A 23418-nucleotide genomic window follows, 5' to 3' on the forward strand; every position below is an offset into this window, starting at 1 on the left:
CCTAAATGGACATAAGTGGTCTAAAAGAACCCCTCCCACACACACACACACACACACACACACACACACACACACCAATATTTTCCACCTATATGATCAGAAATTCATCAATGTCCTTCGCATTAGTGCTGCCTGATTATTGATACGCCTGTGTGATAATTTGTAGTGGGCCCGCATTAGAGGGCCATGCATCACCTGCCTCTCTGTGACACTTCATTAGAGATGTGCTCTCAAATCCGCACCTCATCGCAATCATCGGCGGCATATTTTACCTGGACGTGTCGCAATCCCCGAGCAAGCACGCGCAGAATGCGAGGAGAGCGGTATCTGGGCGCGTATCCAAAGCGCGCCCCCGCTCCGCTTCAACTGTTGGGGGCCACATGCATCGCAGGGACGAGAGCGCGCCTCCTCCCTGCTTGCATCTCCGCGCCGTGTCGGTTTCTGCGCGCTTCCGGAGAGACAGGCTTAAGGGAGCCCGGAGAGCAGACGAGCGACAGCGGGGGAGAGAGAAAGATGGAGGTTAGGTTTGGTGAGAGACTTTTGTGCTTGGCCGCGCTGCTCAGTGTCCTCTGTGTAGGTTCAGTTCTGGGGAAATACGTCAAAGGCGTCGTCAACACCAAAGAGGTAAGGGCTGTTTTTTTGTTTTTGTTTTTTTCTTTTTCTTAACCCCCTCTAATTTATCACTTGTGACAATGACATCGCCTCATACTGTTAGTGGAAAAGCCGACTGCGTATCCGCACGCAGGTGTCTCTGTGGTGGACTGTTCAGCGGGTAGACGAAGATGTTCCAGCCAAGCCTCCGTCAAGTTGCCTCACATATTTGTACCGCTATTTATTAATGCCATATGTAACACGTTCACCTCTATTCTGCCTTGCAATTGCGCGCCATGTATGCGTGTCATCTGCGGCGTATATTTTACCTTCATTATACCGGGTAGTCTTTTGGTATTATTATAATGACCACCATCCCACCGGTCTGCGAATATCTATTCCACAGTAGTAAGCGTCATATGCAACCCACATCCAGTCTAGTGTAATTTATTTTCTCGCATGCTTTAAATTTCCGATAATAATTCTGTTTATCATAAGGAGACCCGTTACAGGTGTGCGTCAGATGGCTTCTGGCGCGCAGCTGTTGTTTGTAGTGGTCATATTCAACAACTAGGGTCAGTCTATCAGTTTTCACACAAAAAAAGGCAGCTTGTGTTACTGACTGGCCAGACTCTGCGTGAGAGTTGAGATGTAGCTGTGCCACAGGCAGATATGGGCCGCTGTTAACACTGTACCACCTGCGGTTCCACCTCTGTGCCTCGTATTTTCAACAGTTTACGGATCAGGGGCATCACAGGGGAGCAGGACTTGACAATACAAAGACGCTGGATGGGTCTACCATTTTGTTGTGAGTTGTCTACAGAGCCGGTGTAGGCCACCATCCGTCTGGAACCATGCATCATTCACAGCAAGACTTTCAGAATAAGCCCAGATCAGCCTAAATCGCCGTTTTCTGGTCATCTCATTAAATTGTCCAAATTGACAGCATCATACTAACTCAACTGTGGTAATTTTCTATAGGGATTGAGCTTTAGAAATTAAAATATTGAGCCATAATACAAGAGGAGAGAGGATATTTGACCCTGCTTACACTTTCTGCTTTGGTGTAAGGGAAAGAGCCTCAGGTATGGCTGGAGCTATTACTTAAACATAGAAGAAAATCAATATCTTGTACATACACAACTTTGATCATCACTATGCTCAAATCAGATTATTTAAATAAGATCAAGAATAGCCTTGAGCAAAGCAGTTAACCCTTAGTTGACTGGTGTGGAGTTGCTCAGTGGTCAGCAGCAGCAGCAGAACTGGTTGCATTTTTGCCGCTCCCCGGTGTATGAACGTGAAGCAGGGAGGTGTTGATTGCACAGGGAAAAAAAACAACACTTCATCAGTGAAGGTGACATGTTTTTTTCACCATGTCATAAATGCTCATTCTCCACCAAAATAAATTATGCCATTGTTAAAAAAAAAAAAAAAAAAAAAAAGCTTGAAAAACTTTAAATACCACCGAGCACGACATCTACCTCTATAATGGGCTCAGGGCAAAGACACACTTGATCTGCAGGTTTTAAATGAAACAAGTGTCTCGCCTGACTCGGCCAAAGTAATAGAAGCACTCAGACACCAGGAGGTTTGAGTCAAGTTTCATTTTAAACAGACCTCTAAATCCTGTTGTCTGTTTGTGTTCAAACATCCCTACGTCTCCCTGTCTGCAGCAAAATGGAAACAGCTTTGCAAAATGAGACAATGAAGTCACTGGTTTGAATCCACAGACTGACTTGAAAGTTCAGATTGGATTAAATGCACAAGAGGCACTCATCCCTCCATCACTAACTACTGTTGAAATGCCCTTGAACGCAGCGCTGAATCCCCACCTGCTTCACTGGAGCTGCTCAGTGGCCGACTGTGGGCTAAAAGTCTTTGGTTGTACTGGGAAAGTTCCAAGTGTGTGTGTGTGTGTGTGTGTGTGTGTATGTGTGTGCGTGTGTGCATGTGTGTGTACCCCCCAGCCCCTTGGCATCTGCTTCCCTGGGTCTCTGCGGTAAATAAGAATATAGTTTTAGTCAACCCGCCTCGTTATGTAAAACTAAAATAAATGAGGCTTAAGATAAATAAATAAATCCACACTGTATTGTTAGAATAGATAAATTAGGATGAAGAAATGAATTTGATAAGGGTAAATAAATGAAGATAAATTGGAGTCGCAGACTTTATTTCATGCTTTTCACTAATTTCCCCGTGGGGCTCAAGAAGATTGTTTTTCCAGCCAGTTTTCTTAATCTGTGTTTCTGAAGCAGACAGGGATTATTTGACAACCTAAGCAGAACAACAGAGCACTTTGAATGGCACAAGGCAACACAGGGCTTCACATATTGATATCGTGTGACTCTGTGTGTGTGTGTGTGTGTGTGTGTGTGTGTGTGTGTGGTTAAGCACATCATCAGTCTTGCTTGTGGATTCTTGCCCCAAGGTCACCCACTAACTCACATCCCCTCCTCTCCATCTCTGTCTCTCTGTCTCTCTTTATCCCTCTCTGTCAGATTTACACTCACACACACACACACACACACGCACACACACACACACACACACACAGGCACGCACAGAGAATAAACCCCAGTTCTCATACCAAAATACTTAAACTTAAATCCTGTGTCTGCGGCAGCTATATCAGGGTCTGGAGAAGGGAGGGAAGAGTTTGGGCAGAGCTCAGAATTTACAAGTATAATTCACCACACAAGAATGTGGAGCTGGGTGATATGGACAAAATGAAATATCACAGTATCTTTGACCAAATACCCCAGTATTGTGTCGATATTGTAAGGGTAAGTATTGGTGCTTTTGCAATATATTTACACGCAAGAGATTTTTGATAATCAGTCTAATAAGTTTAGAAAATTGCCTCCCTTTACTGTAAAAGCAGAAAAAGACAACACTTATGCCATATGATGTTACTGTATCCAAAAGCCCAGGGCGATAATTAGTTTCATATCACAATATGAAAATAATATTGATTTATATTGCCCAGCCCTACTGGGATGGGTGAGTATAATCTGCTGGTTGCAGTGGAGTGACTGGTTGAACCGAGAGACGCTGCTGTGGCTGACTAGTTAACAGTTTGACTCAGGCTCGTAGATGCATACAGTTATCCTCTGTGGCTCACAGTGTCAAGTTGTACTGTCAGGCATGAGGGCTGATAAAACGTCCCTCGAGGTGCAGTAGTAGACTTAAGGTCAGAGAAGAAGAGGGTTGCTATTTTTTGAATCTCAGTGGGAAAATCGAGGAAGGGAAAGTGACTGAATAAACGCTTTACTTCTTCAGCAGCTATCATATGAGTCTGAAGCGGCGAGAGCGTTGCTGGAGAGGACAATTTGTAAAAGTTGAAAAGGTCCTTTGCCTGACCTCAGGTTGGGGTTCAGCAATGGATTTTTTGCTAATATCTGATATGCCAATATTCCCCAGCCCTTTTGGCCAGTTGCCAATGCCGATATATGCACATATTTCTTTTTCACCTAATTGCAGAGAACCTCAAGTCTCTCCTGTGGTGGAATTAGCATTTTATTATGCCTACTCTTATCACTGTGGCCCACGGGCAGATGCAGACATAATATACAATGCTTTTTAAAATGTACACATTCACTGGGCAAAAGAAGAAAACTGCTTCAGCTTACGTTATGTAAAACATGTCACATTAGGGGTGCACGATACTGGATTTTTGCCAATATCCAATATGCAGAAATGCATTTTAAAGCTTTAATTGGCTGTTACTGATATTATCGCGCATCCTTGGGTTCAGCATCTTGTGCTGTAGAAAATGTAGCTACATCTGCACTTGAGTTAAAATGTCTTTGGTCGGAGCAGGAATGTTTACAGGGCTTCCGCTGGCCTTCACAGTCCACTGAAAGTTTGTGGATCGAAATAATAAAGCCTTTAAAAGTTTTGGAAAGGGAATGGATGGCTTTGAAAGTGTTTGATTTTTTTTCCTGTAAAAATAGATCAGCAAGATTCATCAATTTGCCCCAGCTCTCTGGACCTCTCTCTGTCCCAGGATCAACACTTCACAGCGACTGTGACGGATATTTGTGTTGGCACAGCAGCACTTTTAAAATTCATGACTTTGTTGACTTCGTTGTGAGCCCTTGTCTTGATGAAATCAGGAGTGAGAAACAAAAAGGCCTGTATAATATTTAATTGTGATCAATGCCATGTCTTAACTTAAAGCATGCCAGTTTTGCCGTCCTGAATTTGGCTAAACAAGGAGTGTGGGAATCCTGCGTTTAGAATTTCCCAGTCCACAACTCAATCAGTTTTCCTGCATCTTTTTTTTATGAGAGCATTGTGATTAGATACAAGCGCTGTGTGTGTGCATGCCTGCGTGTGTGTGTGTGTGTGTGTGTGTGTGACAGAGAGAGAGAGAGGGAGAGCAAGAAGGAAACTGTCTGCATGTGGGCATACATGCTTTAATCTGTATGTATGTGTGTGTGGCAAGGCCTGTATGCTCTTGTGAAAGACACAGAGAGGGACAGAGCTTGACGACGCCTGTGTGTATTCACGTGTGTGTGTCAGAGCTGGTGTGTGTTTATGTGTTGCGGCGTTGTGTAACCCTGACTAATGAATCATTGAGAAGCCCAGCGGTCCAGGGGTGACTTGACTAGCTGATTGGTAATTAATTGTTAATGAGGCTTAGCAAGCAAACAGGGATCTGGAGAGACAGAAAAAAAAGACAGAAAGCTACAGGGATGAAAGGACAGAGAGGGAGAGAGAGAGATGCTGAATTGACCGGATACTGCATCAAGGCATAGCACTTGATTAATGGGGTGTACGTACACACACACACACACACACACACACACACACACACAGAGGTGGCTGAATGACTCTGCATCACAAAGCAGTGGCCATGGGGAAATAAGAGGACTAAAAGGGGATTAAGGTAGACACCTCATCCACTGTTTCTACTCTCCAGGGCTCAGCCTCTGCTCTGCTGTCCACTGATACACACACACACACACACACACACACACACACACACACACACACTGGTCTGTACTGGGCTAACTGGAGGCTGCCTGGTATAGTTTCTGACATCGGTGGAATAGCTTTGCCCTTGGTGCTGAATTGGCTTAACAGCTATTTAGCGTCATACAGATTTGTTGATGCCTTGACCTTGTTAGGCTCAGCTGTCTGTCCCTCCGCTTTAACTAGACCAGAGATCTCAAGTTTCTAAGGCAGAGAAGTCGGTAGTGTGTGTTTGTGTCCGTGTAAGCGTTAGTTCTTTACATAAATGGATTGTCCTTGTGGATACAGCTGAAATCAATTACACATACTCAGGCGGATTTTTTTCAGTGGCGATCTATATCACAACATGACTCGTACAGTAACCAGAGTCACACGTTAAATAAGCAAATTAATTGACATCCCACTGAGCTGAATGGTATTGTAGGTCTGAGTGACATCAAACAAAACTGCAATTTTATAATATTCCTTAAAGACCCCATCCACTCAAAAATGTGTGTTTCTTAAGTTTATGCCTCCTCAAACGTATCACCTTAACTAGAGTGACTTGTTTCTGTGCAAAGTTTGTCACTAGAGAGGCGTTTTTAACACTCCTCTGCTGAAGGTGAAGGTGTGTGTGTGTACGCTCCTAAAATCTGAGATTCAAACGTACCCCGGGCCAGTCAGATTTGGTACGTCACACGTCTGCAGAGCAACTCGAAATGGCTGCTTCACAAGAACAACATTAGTGTAACAAAGAGATTCACTGAAAAAAAAAAAGTGTTTTGATGGTTTTATTATCAAATACGACACAATTTTCATGACTGGGGGAGAAAATTGCGGGGCGGGACTTCCTCGTTCTGTGAACACGGCTCTGGTTACAGGCCGGTGTGCCAGCAGGCAGGAGTTGGGGGGTTGGGGGTGGGGAGGCAGAGATTATTTGCATATTCATAGATTCACGCATTGTTAATGAGGCCAAGGTTTAGAGTTACACTTAAGCTGTTTTAAAGCACTAATGGATTTCTTTTTCATGGAAAGAATGTTATATTGAAGAACAAGATGATTTTAAAGGGGCTTTATAAATGGCTGGGGGGGGGACTTTAAAGTTGATTTCTAATTTCTGTCAGTTAAAGGTATAATTGCTCAGTGTCATTAATTTAGACAACAGAGTCACGTGTAAATTCATCCCAGAATCACCAAATGAGCAGAGGTTGAAAGATAACAAACGACACTATTGAGTTATTACCCTACACTACCTCATAGTTTTACTAATTCCACTGTGTATGTGTGTGTGTTTATGTGTGTTGTAAGCAGGGAGAATGAAGCCACAGCCACAAAGTTTAACTAATTATCCTCACTGATCACAATTGTCGAGCCGGAGCTGTGCCACCGCTGGGTTATTGACGAGGCAATTTGAGGGATGGACACACACAGGCCGAGGAAGAATAAAAGTGTTTGTGTGTGTTGTGAATGAACGGCTTGGCCTTTTGATGTTTCCATGGCAGCTGCAAACTAAGGCATGCAGCGGTTGCTATGACAATAATGGAACGACTGATGTTTGGTGTGAGGTGTGTGTGTGTGTGTCCTGCTGTGTGGTATGCATGTTTGTTTGAGACCAACCGTGCTGGCTGTACAGTGTGTGCTAATGTGCTTGTGGGTAATTCTGTGTGTGTATGTGTGTGTGTGTGTGTCTAACATTTAATTCCAACAAGGGGGTCTTTTATAATCCTCGCCCCTAGTCAGTCAGATGATATATACTGCCCCCCCACCACCACCCCATCCCTCCATGCCAACCAGCCCACCCCTCTCTACTTTCTCTCCTGGGACCCAGCTTTGGGTCAGTGCTTCCCTTGCCTGTCCCGGTTGCTATGGTAACAGCTGTAAGCGTCACCCGGGACAGCTTGGAGAGGAGGGGAGCTGGACTCGGGCTTCAGTGACTTTTGGAGTTTGCCATGAATTATGGCCCGGAGGCTCGAGGGCTGAAGCCGGCTGGCAGAGGCTGAAATATGGCTGCGGTTTTGTTTTCTGTGATGTATGGTAGCAGCAGCACTGGGCATGCTACAGCGCTCTGGTTGCACTTTATTTCTCATCGCAGAAATTACTGTGCTTGTTTATGTAGAGAAAACGCAGGGCAGTGGTAATTACAATATAATGGTGCACAGAAAGTTTCCATGATGTTTTTTTTTTTTTCTTTTCACTGTTGGAAATCAAAACAAGCAACCCTAAGGCCAGTTTTAACAATGCTATTTGGCAATTATGCTCAACTGTAAGAAGAAGCTTTGATACGCAGCACCTTCAAGTATCTATCTATCTATCTATCTATAGGTAGAGAGATAGAGAGCGAAAGATGATCATCTGAAGTTAATCATTTAGTATTTCTACAATTTTCATTCTCTCCCTTGTTATTATTTTGTCATCCAAGTAGTAATATCATTTAAAAAGTACCATTATGAAGCACTGTGATTCTAGTGTATGTGTATGTGTGTGTGTTAAGTCAGTGATTCCTAGAGTGGCATCCAGCAGGTCCTCAGCAAAATGTGGAATAATTTAATTTCACTAAAATTTAATGCACTACAAATTGTCTGGATGTTAAAAAAATGTATGGGTAATTACTTTAATATTATATTTTAATCTCACCACTTTGATTGTGTTTGTCAGTGTTCAAGTGTGACAATTTAATACTTAACACATCAGGATCCCTGGACAAAACCACTTGAAATCAGCGTCTGCAGCTTAAAGACTGTCAACCCGTGAATTTGGAAAATGAAAAAGTTTGAAAACTTCTGCGTTAAGGCACATGGACCTGCAATTTCCTGAATCTGAATCCAGCCTGGGTCTCTGCCTGCTGTGATCTGTCAAACTAAAGAAAGAAAGAAAAAAAAAGCCAATAACATAATCCCTTTTAAAAGTGCTACCATTTGTTTTAATCATGTGACAAATACAGATGTCACTTTGTCTCCTCTGGGATCGAAACTCCTCATTGCTTCTGGCTTCCCCCTGGAGAGTCCAATGTGACACCCAACGTAGCCTGGGCCCTTTTCCAGATAAAGTCTAAACAGCATATAAATGATGTGATGTCACTGCTGTGTTCAGCTCTGTGATCCATATCTACTGTGTGTGTCTCCCCCAGCTGTATAGAACATATATATATATATATATATATATATATATATAGACCACCACTGACTGATCCACTATTGCTGCAGTGCCTTATGTAAGCCCAGTGAAGTACACCATCAGCACTATTATCTGGCCTCATGCTGCCAAGCTTATGGTGGAATAGAGGATAGTGACTTTTCATCCCCACCCCTCTCCCTTATTACTGTGCTGAGCCCTTTATACCCCCTTTAAATACCCTTTCAGGAAGTTTACGCTCTTACCCTTCTACCCCTCTACCCCCCCAGCCCCTCCCGCCTCTCTTCCCACTCACTTCCATTTTTTTTTTCACTATGCCCTCCATATCTTTATCCTGAAACTCGACCCTTCTTTCCCTCTGTCCTTCCCTCCCATTCACCTCTTCTTCTATCCTTTTTCCCCTTCTTTATTGCCCCATTTTATGTCCTCTCCACTTTTTTTATTTTCTGTGTGTCTTCTCCTTCTCCCCATCGCTACTTTTTACCCTTTTTGCTTTTACATCCATAACTTTTATGCTCCTCCATCCATCTCCTTCACCGTTTTTGGTCCTTTTTTGTCCTCCTCTCCTTTCCCACCCCCTCTTTCAGTGTTAATTGTTTTCTTTTTTTGGTCTTATTTTTTTATCTTCTGTTCTTTCCCCTCTTTACCTGTTTTCTCACTTTCCTCTGCTCTGCTTTGTTCTTATCTCCAGGATTGGATTTTCCTCACTCGTTTCTGCTTCCTCACCGATTTTGGACGTCTGGACTTCCGGTTCCGCTATCCAAAGGTAGGATCAGCGATTTCTTTGTGTCTTTTTGTGTGTGTATGTTTCTTGCATGCATGCGTGTGGTTGTTTTCATTTATCTTTGTCCAAATTGCCACAGCCTGCCTTCCCACGGCTGAATGTCTCCCTCGGTCCCCTCTAATAGCCACGGCACTGCTTTCTTCTATAACCGGCAACATCAATGTTTTACATTTCTTCTTTCATCATTCTTTCTTTCTTCACTTCACCCTCTTCCGCTCTCCTCACTAACTGGCTCTCTCTTTTTCTCTCTCCTTCCTCCTCCCTCCTCTTCACTGATGCTATCTCTCCCCTCTCTACCTCTCTTTCTCTTGCTTCCCCAGGCTATTCCTGCTGTTCTCCACATTTACCTTGTCCTCTTTTTCCTCTCCTCTCCTCCTTTTGCTCTCTATCTCGCTATCTCCCTATCTGTTTCGCTCTCCTGCTCTGCCCCCCTTTTACCAGTGACTTTCTTTACTCTTTTAGCCTGCGGACTTTGGAAACAGTTTTTGTCGTATAAATCTCACACCCTCACTCGCTCTCCTTGCCTCGGCTCTTTCCTCTGTGTTGTCTTCTCGGCACATCCCGCCCCTGCCTTCCTCCTAATCTCTCTCTCCCTCTCTCTCTCTCTCTCTCTCTCTCTCTCTCTCTCTCTCTCCCTCCCTCCCTCCCTGTCTCCATTCTGCGTAGTCTCGGTGCTGTCAGAACATATTGCTGTACTTTGATGACAGCTCTCAGTGGCCAGCTGTGTACAAGAGTCCAAAAAAGGTGAGATACTGACACCCTCTGCATTGTGTGTTGTCAAAAGCCTGTATTAAAGCGGGAAAAAAACCCGCTCACATGTTCCTGCTGTCACGTAAAAACCTCATAACTGCTTTATGTTTCAATTTAACTTGAAGGTTTACACACTCATCTCTTTTGCTTTTCAAACACCAGTGGATAAGCTCTAAAATACATGACAGGAAGGCTAAAAACAAGGCAGTTTTTTCTTTCTTTCTTTTTTTTTTTTTTTGTTGTTCCTGTAAGGCGAAAAGGCATCTTGGAGTTGCAAGGTTTTCGCAGTATTTATGTTCACGTTCAATTTATCACCTGGCTTGTCCACAGTCTGTAGGAATAATATGAAATCTTAAAGTGGGTGGTATTCCCCTGTATGTGCCATTATCAGCTGTCACACTGATAAATAACACCTCATCAGTCTATGAAATCAACATTAAATGGCTTTTACAACTAATAAATAATGTATAATGCAACCATTTAACTCTAGATCGACCCTTGGCTCTCCACTCAACCACACTTAACATATTTCCGTTGTAGTAAAGAAATAATAGCCTGACCAAAAATAGATAGACAGATGTAGATACATACATACATACATATATACATGTAGATATAGATATATACAGTAGATATAGATATAGAAAGATATCGAGTGCCTGTGTACCAACCTGCTTGGATGTTGGATGACAGGGGAGGCACGTGTTAGCTATGATATCAAAATATTATGCAGTGGATGTGAATTAAAGGTAAATTCCACCCAAAATGCTTTAACACTGTAAAGTTTCCTTACTATGTATTGCATTGAGATCATTCCAGTGCAGCGTCAATGGGGAAAATGGCAGGAAGATTTCAGACTAACTCTAAAATATGAGCAGTAAACGTCAGCTTTCGGTGTCCGTCCATTACAATCAAAAAGCAATGGCTTCTCCCTAGACTCAGTATTTTTCACCGACAATCAGCCGTCACACAGGGAGAAATCCATGGTAGAAGAGGCACACATACCAATTTCTCCACTTGCAGTGTCGGTAGACCTGAATGCCAATGCACATGTTGCATTTTGAGAAAGCTGCATAACTCACTTTTTCTCTGCCAGAGAACCTCACAAGCTTTCAGGGCATTTTCACACTGAAAGTTCGCTTGCTTTGGTCCAGTTCAGGCGTGAAGATGCTACTTTGTTGCAGTTTTCATCAGGTCGTTTTAATGTTCAGCACAGCACCGTGTTAAACGAACCAGAATTTGTAAACAAATAACACATGGTTGAACAGGTTGGTCATCTATTCGACAGAAACTTTACAAGGGAAGCTCCTTTGTAATATCCCAGTCACGGACAACGGCATATTGCAGCGACAGAGCAATATTGGAACAGTGGAGCAACAAGATAACAAAGCACACTTCAGTATTTTTATAGGTTTCCACAAGTAATCATGAAATATTGTTGTCAGTGCGTATTTATAGAAGAGCCGTCACCTCGTTGTTACTCCACGTTTGTCACAACTCATGTTGGCAGCACTCGTAGCTCTGCTGGCAGCTTCAGGTGTCAACATTCATTTTCAACCGACAATGCAGCAGATTTTGATTTGCTTCCTCCACTTCAATTATAAGACATTCTCACTTGTAACGAACTATACAGGTTCACTCCAGACAAAGTCCAACTTTTCAGACGGACCATGGTTTGCTCTTTCCGTCCAAGCCAGACTTGGAATACATGTCCTCTCTTCTCCAAAGGAACCAAACTATCAGAATAAATGCAGTCTTATTTATTTGACAAATGACATTTGACAACATATAACAAATACAGTGCATACACACATAATGGGGGTCACAGTATGACCATGGTTTTGTTGGAAGTCATTCTTGGAGATGAAGGAAATCAATAACTGAAGTAGATGTAGATGTAGATGAGACAGGTTTTGGAGAATCTGAGTGCAAGATAAATGACAACACTTTGTCACAAAATAACTCCTCAAATACATTGGATATCACAGATTCGTGGTAAGTAACAGTGACTATTTAAAGGTGGACTTTTTGTTTTTAACTGTAAAATGCTGCAGTAATGTTGTTTTAATTTCACCCGTGTCTCCGTTCCCGCTCAGAACTGCTACCAGAAAGAGGCGGTGCTGCGGCCCGAGAACAACCAGGTCATCAACCTCACCACGCGCTACACCTGGTCAGGATGTGTGGTGAGAAAACACACACACACACACACACACACATACACAAACACAGTGAGTGAGCATATCTGCTGTCAACAGGAGGACCGAAGTTCCAGCCTAGCGGGACGCAGGAGGCGGTGGAAAGTAAAAAGACATTTCCCCACGGGGATTTATAGAGTATAGCGTCGTTCGTTTTAATTATCAGGCAGTTAAACTTATTTTTTTTTCTTTCCCATCGTATGTGCCTTTGTTATGCAAAACAGGTACAGAGGTATGCAGAAGAGGTAAACACTCGCAGAGGGAGAAGGAGAGAGAGAACTAATGGAGAGAAAAAGAGAGCGAACTAATGGTCTGGAGTATGTGTTTGCCTCCCGTAATGTGGATCCCAGAACTGACTCGCTCAATTCCACTGTTGATTATACAATCCAGTCAGCCTGGATGGGCCCAAAAGTTTTTTCTTCCCTTCGACACTTGTTTGTTTTCCCCGCTTTTCTTTTTTCACTTTTCAATAAGCAGCACACCGTGTTTGTTTATCACATTAGGAGGTGTGATTGCCAGCGTGACTCCGTTGTTGTGGCTGTTAGTGGTTCTTGTCGCCACATTTTAGGCTATATTTGGGTGTGAAATGTGTTAGTACCTCGATATCTCAAGCTTCCACTCCAGTGTGATAATTTAGTGTCTCTCTGAGGTAAATCTCTCGGTGGTTTTGCATAGCAGCCTCCTCTGCACTTTTTTTTTTCCTTCCCTAATCTCCCACTCTGTCTGTCTTCCTGTCTGTCTCTCAGGTGGAGGGAGACGGGGACGAGGAGGTGCTGAGCTGCGTGGGCGGCCGTAGCTTCCGCTCGGTGAGGGAGAGATGGTGGTACATCGCTCTCAGCAAGTGTGGGGTAAGCAGTGACCTCTGACCCGAAGCCCCCAGTTACCCCTGTCTCCAAGGGCACACTCGCTCCCAGACAGTTGCCATGACGACGCATACCCCTCCCACACAAACAGACTGGCAGACTCACAAGCACACCCACATGCTCTCTCTGTCTCTCTCTCTGTCTCTTTTCTCTCTGTTCTCAGACATGCCCGTATCTTGTGTTGCACACCGACACACCGTCATCATCATCATCGTCATCATCCCTCTAACATGAGGAAGATGTATCCACAGAGGGCCGTTGATGAGGGAGGTGTTACATAAGAGCCTTAGATAGATAGATTCAAACAGAGCTTTTAAATGTGCCAAGAATGTATGTTTTTACATACAGTCTAAAGAGAGCTTCAGTTAGAGTACAGTACAAATTAAATTACAACACTTAAATTGTGGTGCAGGTATAAGCCGTTGGGAAAAAGGAGACGTGTGGACAAAGTATCAAGTGGCGCTGCATTTCCACCAGGAAGCAGCAGCACTAGTCGCTGAAATAGAGAAGCACAGGCAAACAAAACCAGCACACCCCGAGGAAGGCTCTGTGAATTGCCTGGTGTTTATAGGCTCTATCTTTTGTGCTGGCTCTCAATAAATTTTAAATCAACTTGAACATAATTTTTGTCCCCGTGTGCCTCCCCGTATTTGAACGTCTGGCGATGGGCTGCATTTTAAATTGCCAGAGGTAAAGGTAATCGGCTAAAAAAAAAAATCGGCAAGGATATTTCAACTCGGATGTATTTGATCCCTGATTTTATTCATCCAATCGTAAAGGTAATCAGCTAAAATAAATTGGCAGGGAAATTTCACCTCCAATGTATTTGATCCTTGATTTTATTCATCCAGTCGTCCAACCTTGACTGATAAAAAAAAGATAGCTAGATAAACACACGTGGAATATCGCATCCACACAGCTCATCTGTCCCACTGCGCTGGAAATTGAGTCGATTGCACACACCTTTTTCATCGTGCTGAGGCTTCAGAGCAAAGGCATTGTAAGTGACATTTCCTAATTTTATAGCAGAGTAAAAGGAAGCTTTTAATGGATCCATCATTTTTCATTCAAAACATGTTATGAATAAAAGTCTGTAAATCGACATTTCATTTTTCAGTGTGCTACAAACATGTCAGACAATATCACAGCGTGCACAGGTGGCTGTAATTATAGCCTACACATGACAATTCAGTGATAAAAAAAAAAAAAAAAAAACGAATGTGCCCGCAAGAAAAACAACCTTTAAAAAAGGTCACCCATTTGGGGAGGTGTCAGTGGAATTAACGTTACAGTCAAAACAATAAAAGACAAGCAAAAAGGGGGCGCTCCACTGGAATAAAATGTAGTCTATTATAAGCAAAACAATGAAGCACCCAATAGGGGGAACTGTACAAAGCTCAGTTTCTTGCTATCAAAATGAGAATGAAAAATATATAAATTAATAAAATACCCAGTAGAGGAGAAAAAACAGAATCCACAATTGGTCTAACGATCAGCACAGAATCATAAAATACAAATAATTCATTATAGAAATAATTGCAGCTTTCTGTCACCGGGCTAATTATGGATTCTGTTTTTGCACCTTTTGGATATTTTATTTATTTATTTATATTTCATTCTTATTTTGATTGCAATACATTGAGACATTGTGCAAAGACATTTATACCGTTCCCCCTGTTGGGTGGCGTATTGTTTGGCCCATAATGCACTACATTGTGTCCCAGTGTAGTTCCCTCTTTTCAGGAGGTCCCTGTATTGTTTTCATAATAACACTAATCCCGTTGCCACCGGTGTAATTTCCTCAAATGGGTGGTCTTTTTATTATTCCTTACTTATTGCAGTACATCCACATCTATCAGGGGGTTCGTCTGCTGCATCATCATCACTGAATTGTCATGTATAGGCTGTAATTACAGCCATCTGCAAATGCTGCGGCACCGGCTGACATGTTCGTAGCGCGCTGCCTGAAACATCAGTGCAGTCTGAATAACTCTTTTCTGAATAGAAGTCATGGTGTGCAGACTTTTACTCATAACTTGGGATCACTGGCGCTCTTGCACCTGTTCATTAATGAGTAATCCACTGTGGAGGCGCACACGGTGCATCCTACATAGTTTACTCAAAATATAACTTATTATATTAATACCATTCAGAAATCTGATATTCTCAAAAAGCTATCAGCTGCAGTTACAACTTTCTGGCACCAACTTTCTTCCAGACTTGGACATTTGAATTTTTTGGATTTCTCTTTTCATTTTGGTTTCGTTTTGATTACAGTTAATTTTTTGACAAAAATTCACTTTGGCCGCTTTTGCTCTAAACTCTTGATGTGCTAAAGCTGATCTTGTCACAGCTATGTATTTGCTGCAGCAATAACATACAATATTATCTTATAATTACAATATATAATGATTATATAGTACTGTTAGGATGGGGCGATAAATCGATGAATTCGAATTTATGTTTTAAATTGATACAAAGAAAGTTTTGAGTTCACGTAACATTATAGCAGCCGCTGAGCGCTCTATCAAACAAGCCCAGAAACACAGGCACGACTCACCTGTCACATGGTCGTGCCTGCACAGATTTTATTTTTTAGCCATATCTCCCAGCCCTAATTTCTGTTTGCAACAATATATAATTTTATGTTGTAGTGCCTCTATATCCAGTGAGAATTTGTGCCTTAAGTGTTTTGTACGTGCCTTACAACAGCTTCAATGTAGTATATTGATTATGTAGCCGTGGGGAATTTAAGTGTTGTGTTGTTTTATATTGGGACTGTGTGTTGTGTTAATGATATGCCGGGAGAAAAAGAGCAGTGTTGAAGCTGCAGTCTATTGTTTGTTGATGTGTGTCTAGACTGGGGCACGAGGTAGAGGCATCGTGAGCTCTGTATAATGATAGCTCTGCTCAGCGATGATGCATCCTCCTACACTGTAAGCTCCACTCTAGGACAGAAACCTGGGAAGGTGTGTGTATGTGTGTGTGTGTGTGTGGGCGGGTGTGTAGCTGGTCTTCTCTGCGTGGGGTGTTGCTATGTTTGCGTGTGAAATCGAGTGTGAGATAGAGTGAATGAATGATTGGGTGGCTGATTGAATATGTGTAGTTATGTGGATATCACTGTGTGCCCGCCTGCCTATCAGTGTTATGCTGCCGTTCACAGCTGCCTGTGTGTGTGTATGTGTGGTTTTGTGAATTTTTGTCCGTATGTGTGTGTGTGCGTATGTGTGTATGTGTGCATGCTCCTGTTTGTGCATATGTGTTTTGTGTGTTTGTTTTTGTTTTTGTTTTTGTACTGCTGGCCGAGAGTGCAGCTGAAGAGGGATGTGATTAGAACGGATGCTTCCCGCAGAGAGTGGTTTAGTGTCACGCCAGCGTCCGCTGATAGACACGCTGCCTAATGCTGTTGGACTGAAGTATAAAGGCCTGTCTCCACTCCCGGGGACATATGCACACTGCGCCCTGCAGCCAATTTCCGCCCCTCGTCTCTCGCCTCTCGCTCACTTTCACACCTCCCTCTCGCTCCCTCTCTCTCTCTCTTGCCCACCTCTTTCGCTCACAATCACTTGCCACGTCTTGCTCTCTTTCAACTCTCTGCCACGATGCTGTGACGTTCTCGATGCCATTTCATATCTCTTTTATTCTTCGCACTCCATCTCCTCCCTGTCAGTCTGTCTCTACTTATCTTTTTCCTCTCTCTCCCCGTCCCATCGCTTCATCTCGCCGTCTCCACCGGTCTCATCTCTTCTTTGCCTCTCGCCCGGTCTTTGCATTCCTCCTCGGTGCCGCACTTTTATCCGCTACAACATATTTTCTCCCCTTTGTTGCTATTTCTCAATTATTCAACTCTCCTTTCATGTACTCACCATCGCTCAATCTCTGCCCGTGCTGAAGTGGATCCCAACCTCTCTGAGCTCATAAGCTCTTAAAACCAAAGGCTGTCTGCTCTACTCGATGCGGCCTTGCCAACACAAAATGGTACAGTGTGAGGTCGATTTGTGTTTAACATTTCCAGACAATTTCATTCGAGTAATTGCAGACGGAAACCTTGAGGCAGCAAATAATCATTATTTGAAAAAACAGAACAAAACAAAAACAAAAAACAACAGTCATTATGAAATGAAATTCAGGTCATCGCAAATTACAGAGGAAAACACAGGGAAGCCGACCTCTGGCAGTCAGGATGAAGGGTGAATTGTTAGCTCTAAAATCGGGGTGGTAATCAGTGGGTAACTGGCCACATAGTATTATAATAACATTATACCTATCATAACGATGGTATACAGGTGATTCTGCAACATGCAATATATTGAAAGCTAATAAGCTATGATAGATCACGATATCCATAAGTGCAGAAGAAAAAATGCCCTGGAGAAGGCTAAATCATTCTCCAGTAAGCAGGAATCAGTCATGTTTTTCAGCGTTGCACAGTGATTTACAGCATGAACATGACAGAACAGCTCCAGTTAAAATATGTGATGGGAACAAATGTGGCACATAGGAACTCAAATGTGCATCTTCAAAATATCGATACTTGGCACAAGTGTAGCTCAGAAGGTCTCAGAAAAGAAGGTATAGTGATATTCCAGTATTTTGATGATTTGTCCCGCCCCTGTTCTCAAACACGCTCTATCAGCAGGCTCAGATCTTTTCACTAACCAGGATGTTGGTTCATCTACTTGTGTCAGTGTCACCATAGCTACACAGTAAGTGCCTGTGGTCTGACGCACACACAGCCTGCCGCTGGAGCTTTTATGCACCTCTCCAAAAATATAGCACTGCAAGAACCGTGATAGGTCTGCTTGGCCATTTTATATTTCTTCCCCCATGTTCGCAGTTGATTTGCAGTGACAGTGAAAACAACGTGGAGCTTGCAGCAGAAAGACGCGCTGAGGAAATACGCTCATTTTCACAATACCTCATCCATGCACTACAAAAATTGCCAGATGTTGTGAAATTCATGGCAAAAAAATGCCCCAAACCGTCATTTGCAACAACACAGAGCGTATCTGACAATGGACTCTCTTTTTAAAGTCACGACTCCCTCTGTTTTTATGTGTGCTTTGTTAGCATGGATTTAATAAATACCTCACACTGCCATCCAGTGTTCCTGCGGTCTCCAAGTAGAGAACTGTAAATGCTTTCACCGCCGGACACAAACACAGTGTAGCTACTGCAAAACAGAATTATAAAATCAGCTTTATGTCATACTTAATATGCTAATATAAAGTTTTAAAAAAAACTTGTATTACATTATCAGTTCCAATGTTATTACAATATCATTCAGGAAATCTTATTAACATTATCGGCCAAGGTAATACATTATTGGATGTTATTGTCTGTTTGACCTTAAATTTTATTACATCATTTGGCATTTATTATGGTGATGGTGCTACAAACCCCAACAATGGATGCAGCTGTCCCAGTAGCATTTGAAGTGTGTATTCCTGCTGTCAGAAAGTTGTAGGGCACTGGGAAGCGTCGAGTCCTTTTTGCTGGACTTAAATCCGATCGCTGACAGCTGGTGACCACGAGCCGGGGCCAGCTTCCTTCAGCTGACAAACTTTTTGGCCGAGCTTCCCTGGCTGCTCAGCTGTATAGGAAATGGTTATTATGGTGTTGCTCCCAGCATGAACACAGACTATGGTTCATAAGCAATCAGCTGGCAAGCCTGCAAAACCATCTTGCAGCCTCTTCCTCTGCATCCCACCGATTGAGGATCTGTGCTATGATGCACCACTGTTTTCCTTACCTAGCCTTTCTCCCCTGCGTGCTTCCCTTTTTCCTCTTTGCATTTGCTGCCCTTTCTTTATTGTGGCCCTCTCTCTATCTGTTTCTTCTTTTTTTTTACTTTCTCTCTCTCTCTACATCTATCGCTTTCTTTATCTCTGTCTCTTTGCTCTTTGTGTCTGTATTGATTTTGTGGCAGTGCACGCTCTATGCTTCTTGCCCTTTTTGATAGAGGGAGTGAGATGGAGTCTCAGGCTGCCAAATGAAATCAAAGTCTTTTTTCTCTCTCCCTCCCTTGCTCCACGGCAACAAGCCCAAACTCCATCGGCTTTGAACTTTTGTCTGTGAAATGAGCTTTTTGTGCTCTGATTGTCAACCCATCTCTCTCTTGCCTCTCTCTCTTGTTCTCTGCCCCCCATCTCCTTTTCTCTCCCTCTGCCTCAATTCAGCCCAACACTGTTTATTTGCATGACTGCTGAGAATTAACATTGCAAAAATGGTATACACATGCCTGTTCCTTTTCTCCATGGTATTCCTCCTTTCCTGCTATTTGACCTGCACGTGCGTTCTCCCTGTGTCCTCCGTCATTGAATTACAATGCACAAATCCCACGCCTAGGTAGCTGAATAAATTTAGTAAATAAACAATGATTGGATTGTTGATCACAGTAATAATTACTCATACAAACAAGGGTAGTCTGTATTAACTTGCAGCAGCTCTGTCCCTGTTCCTCTGACCATGACCGAACCATCCGTCCATTCATCCATTGTCATGCCACTAATCCGGTTCAGGTTTCTGGTGAAGCAGGTCAAGCAGAGTAGCATATTGTAGATGTCCTTTTCCCCCATGCAGCAGCTTCCTCCAGACACCTGGGGGATCCCTAGGTGCTTCCAGGCCAGCTGGGACATCTCACTATATTGCACAATAACACTGAGCAGCTTAACACTGTGCAGCATTTGGATTTTTCCTCCTTTCTTCAAGATCCACACCGGTCCTATTCTGACTTCTCGTCCATAGCTGCGATCATATTTGTCCATCACGAAAACTGGTTGCATAAATTACTATAGAATATACTTTGGTGGTTTAGAAGTCAAGGCTGCTCAACACCAGTGCATTCCCATTCATGTTTGGCCTGTACGTTTGTGAAAATGACTGCTGAAATCACCTAAAATTTGTGCGTTAATACCCAATCTGTTTGGTGTGGAGAGGTTTTTGGGTCTACTTATTAATTCCAAAGTGCTCTGGCAAAAACTCAGTGGCCGAGCTGGAGCTAGCTGCTCCATTTGGCTGTATGCTGGGCTGAATAGCAAGCGCTCCCTCTGTTTATGCTTGTGAGAACCACGTTTCCTTGTTCCACAGTGCAACTTTTAACCAAGCGTTGACCTCCACTGTATTTGGGTTCCTCTGTCCAAGCTGCAAGTCACAACCACTCCCAACAAAGCTGAAGAGAGATGTTTGAATGTGCATGGGAAAATAGTTCCTTTTTAAATTTTAATGACGTTGCAGTACATTTCACAAACATACATGCCTGCCGGTTATTAATAAGATGGAATTACCCAGGTGTAGCAAATTTCAGGTTTCAGAGCAGGTTCTCACTTTTTTCAACATGAATGGGGGTGAACAGAGCTAAGTTAGCATTGTCTTCAAAGTATACTCAGTGCATACTTAAGCAACTGATATTTGTTTGGATGGATATGGAGATTGGGTGAAATCCAATTTTTTATGTAAACATCTACACATCTTCCCAGCTTAACAGAAAAGAGTGTCCTTTCTCCTATAAATCAGATGCTGTAGATTCACTCCATACGTTCGTGTGAATTGTCAAGGTGCCTGTGATGTTCACACACGATGCGTCATCAGGGAAGCCCTTCACTCCTTCCTCTGTTGAGACTTGTGCCACATCATGTCAAATTATAGAACAGGTGCATCCATCAACACGGGGTCGAAACAAGCGTCGCCGTCATGCATTTTGACAGATGTGAGAAGCGAGAGGCTGAATTTACTGCTCGACGGCCTGCTGTGATGTACAACGGCTTATGTATTGTATCAGAGTGAAATCACAAACGACACCCTGTCTCCTCAGCAGCAGTGAGCGAGTGCTCTGTCCAGGTGTGAAGGAGGCACAGACCAGCTGGGTTGGTGAAAGTGAGTGTGCCGTGTGGAGTTTACTGACTTCATATTACATGGCTTCTGGGTGTTGAGGTTCCTAAATTTCAATTCTATTACCACAAGCTGCCGTTTAGGGCCAATAACACGCAAAATTCCCCGGTGCAACTCGAAGCATATATTTTGTATAGACCATGAAGCCCTTCAAAATATAAGAGACAGAATATTTTCAGTCTCACTTGCCCCTATCCGCTCTCTCTGTCTCTCTCTCTGCCTCTGTCTTTTTTTCTCCGTGCTCTCACAGGGCGATGGCTTGCAGCTGGAGTATGAGATGAAACTGACCAATGGCCAGTCGTTCTGGACACAGCATTTCTCTGCGGATGAGTTCGGTAAGAGCGATTAGACAGAGAGAGAGAGATTATGGAACGAATTGCTGATGGCACAAGCCAACACCACTTAGCACGGCCAATAAAGCACACTGAACTGAACAAATTACAATAATGAAGGGACGGCTGAATGAATTAATGATGATAGATGAACTGAGAGGATGGATGAAAAGGAGGAGAAGAGACCAAAGTGATTGTGCTTCTAAATGAATTATTCCTACATCTTTAACCGTGGTCTCCTTCTCCCTCTCTCCCTCTCTCTCTGTATCTTAACTAATCTAAACAATATCCTTGTCGTGTTCCTGCCTCTCTCCATTTTTCATTCCCTTTTTATCCTTCCCTCATCCTCTCTTCTTTATATTCCCCCGTCTCCTTCACCCTCATGTTCTCTTTGCCACTTTAATTCCTTTACTTTCTCGCTTTCATCGCATCCCTTCTCCCCTTCCTTCACATCTCATTTTCATTCTCTCTCTCTCCCCCCTCCTCCATCCTTCTGTCTACCTCTCTCTTTCTCCTCATGTACCCGTCTATTTTCGTGCCCTCTCTCCCTCCCCCCTCCGTTCCTTCATCCCAGGAATCTTGGAAACTGACATCACGTTCCTGGTCATCTTCTCCATGGTGTTCCTCCTCTCCTGCTACTTTGCCTGTAAGTACTTTCTCCTTCTACTTATCTGTCACTTTCTCTCCCTCTCTCTGTCTTCGTCTCTCTCTGCCCGCCTTTCTCTGTGTTTTTCCTTGAGCAGCCCAATTTATCTTGCCTTTCAAAGTGCACTGCAGCCATCTCTGAATGCCTTTTTCGCGAATGTATTATAAAATCTACATGTTTTCGTGATGGGATAGGAGTACATTCTTGTGTTTCCTCAGATAAGTAAAGGTGAAGTGTGTGCCTGCCTTCTCCTGGGACCGGGAGTTTGTCAGTGCAGAGCATGGACAGCAGCAGGAAGGATGGGGAGAGCGGGGTTTGGCTTTATGTAAAGGTGAACGGTTGAATGGAGAGGGTAGTAGCAGTGGCCTAATGCCTGGAGAAGTGAGCTTTGTGGCATGACAGTCAGAGTTCAAATGCCCGGAGCAACTGGGAACAGAAGAGAGGAGAAGTGCTCCACTTTGCTTCCAGCAGTACCTTACTCAAAAACTATACATTTTGTATCATAGAGTCAAGTCATGTCAATTTTATTTGAATCGCCCAATATCGCAAATTACAAATTTCCCTTAGTGGGGCTTTACAGCAATACATCCTCTGACCCTGACATTGGATAAGGAACAACTTCTTTAAATTACAAAAAACTTGAATGGGGAGAAAAAATAGGAAGAAACCTCAGGGAGAGCAACAGAGGAGGGATCCCTCTCTCAGGACAGACAGACATGCAGTGGATGTTGTGTATACATATCATATACTCATCCTGAGTTGTACTGCATGTCCTACAAAACGTATTGAAAGTATTAATATTGAGTTATCAGCAACTTTGACAAAAATGTTATAAAAACAATTTTTTTGTGCAGTGTAATCTCCATCCTCATCTGTTTAGCATGTCCAACCCAGCATAATTATGGCAAAAAAAAGTTGCTAAATAAACCACTTGGGAAAAATGCCTCATGCATGAGCAGCTGTTCATGATTGGCCTGCAAGTTCACCTAGTTTAAGACCTGCTTTCAGCTCGTTCATTGGCCAGGAGTGCTACTCTCTCATTGGCCACGCTGACATTTCACTCAGCACAGAGTCAGACTGAAGTCACTGACTGAAAGTGTCAGTCGAGCGAGTGATTAACTGGCTACACTTTTCTCGCCTGACATTTAACACGACTGGGGCTGAGTACATGATACAAAATAGATAGCTTTTTGGTGAAGTATTCCTTTAAAGGGACATTTCGTCCCAAGTGAAATCCTAATCCCTTTAACTAGCCACACCATGTCAATGGAAACTT

General features: G+C 43.1%; 1 protein-coding gene across 1 annotated transcript in view; it reads left to right on the top strand.

Annotated features, from left to right (window-relative positions):
• The first annotated feature begins 493 nt into the window (after positions 1-493).
• The window catches only part of tmem145 (transmembrane protein 145), a 35640-nt gene continuing 12715 nt past the window's right edge, over positions 494-23418 (top strand). Inside the window, exons 1-7 of the mRNA XM_030073172.1 lie at positions 494-624; positions 9374-9448; positions 10133-10210; positions 12313-12399; positions 13158-13259; positions 21415-21499; positions 22071-22142. Of these exons, the coding sequence (XP_029929032.1) occupies positions 514-624; positions 9374-9448; positions 10133-10210; positions 12313-12399; positions 13158-13259; positions 21415-21499; positions 22071-22142 (610 nt within the window). The 5' untranslated portion in view covers positions 494-513. The remainder of the gene's footprint in view (positions 625-9373; positions 9449-10132; positions 10211-12312; positions 12400-13157; positions 13260-21414; positions 21500-22070; positions 22143-23418) is intronic.

Source organism: Myripristis murdjan, chromosome 16 (genome assembly GCF_902150065.1).
Source record: "Myripristis murdjan chromosome 16, fMyrMur1.1, whole genome shotgun sequence".
Lineage (NCBI taxonomy): Eukaryota > Metazoa > Chordata > Actinopteri > Holocentriformes > Holocentridae > Myripristis > Myripristis murdjan.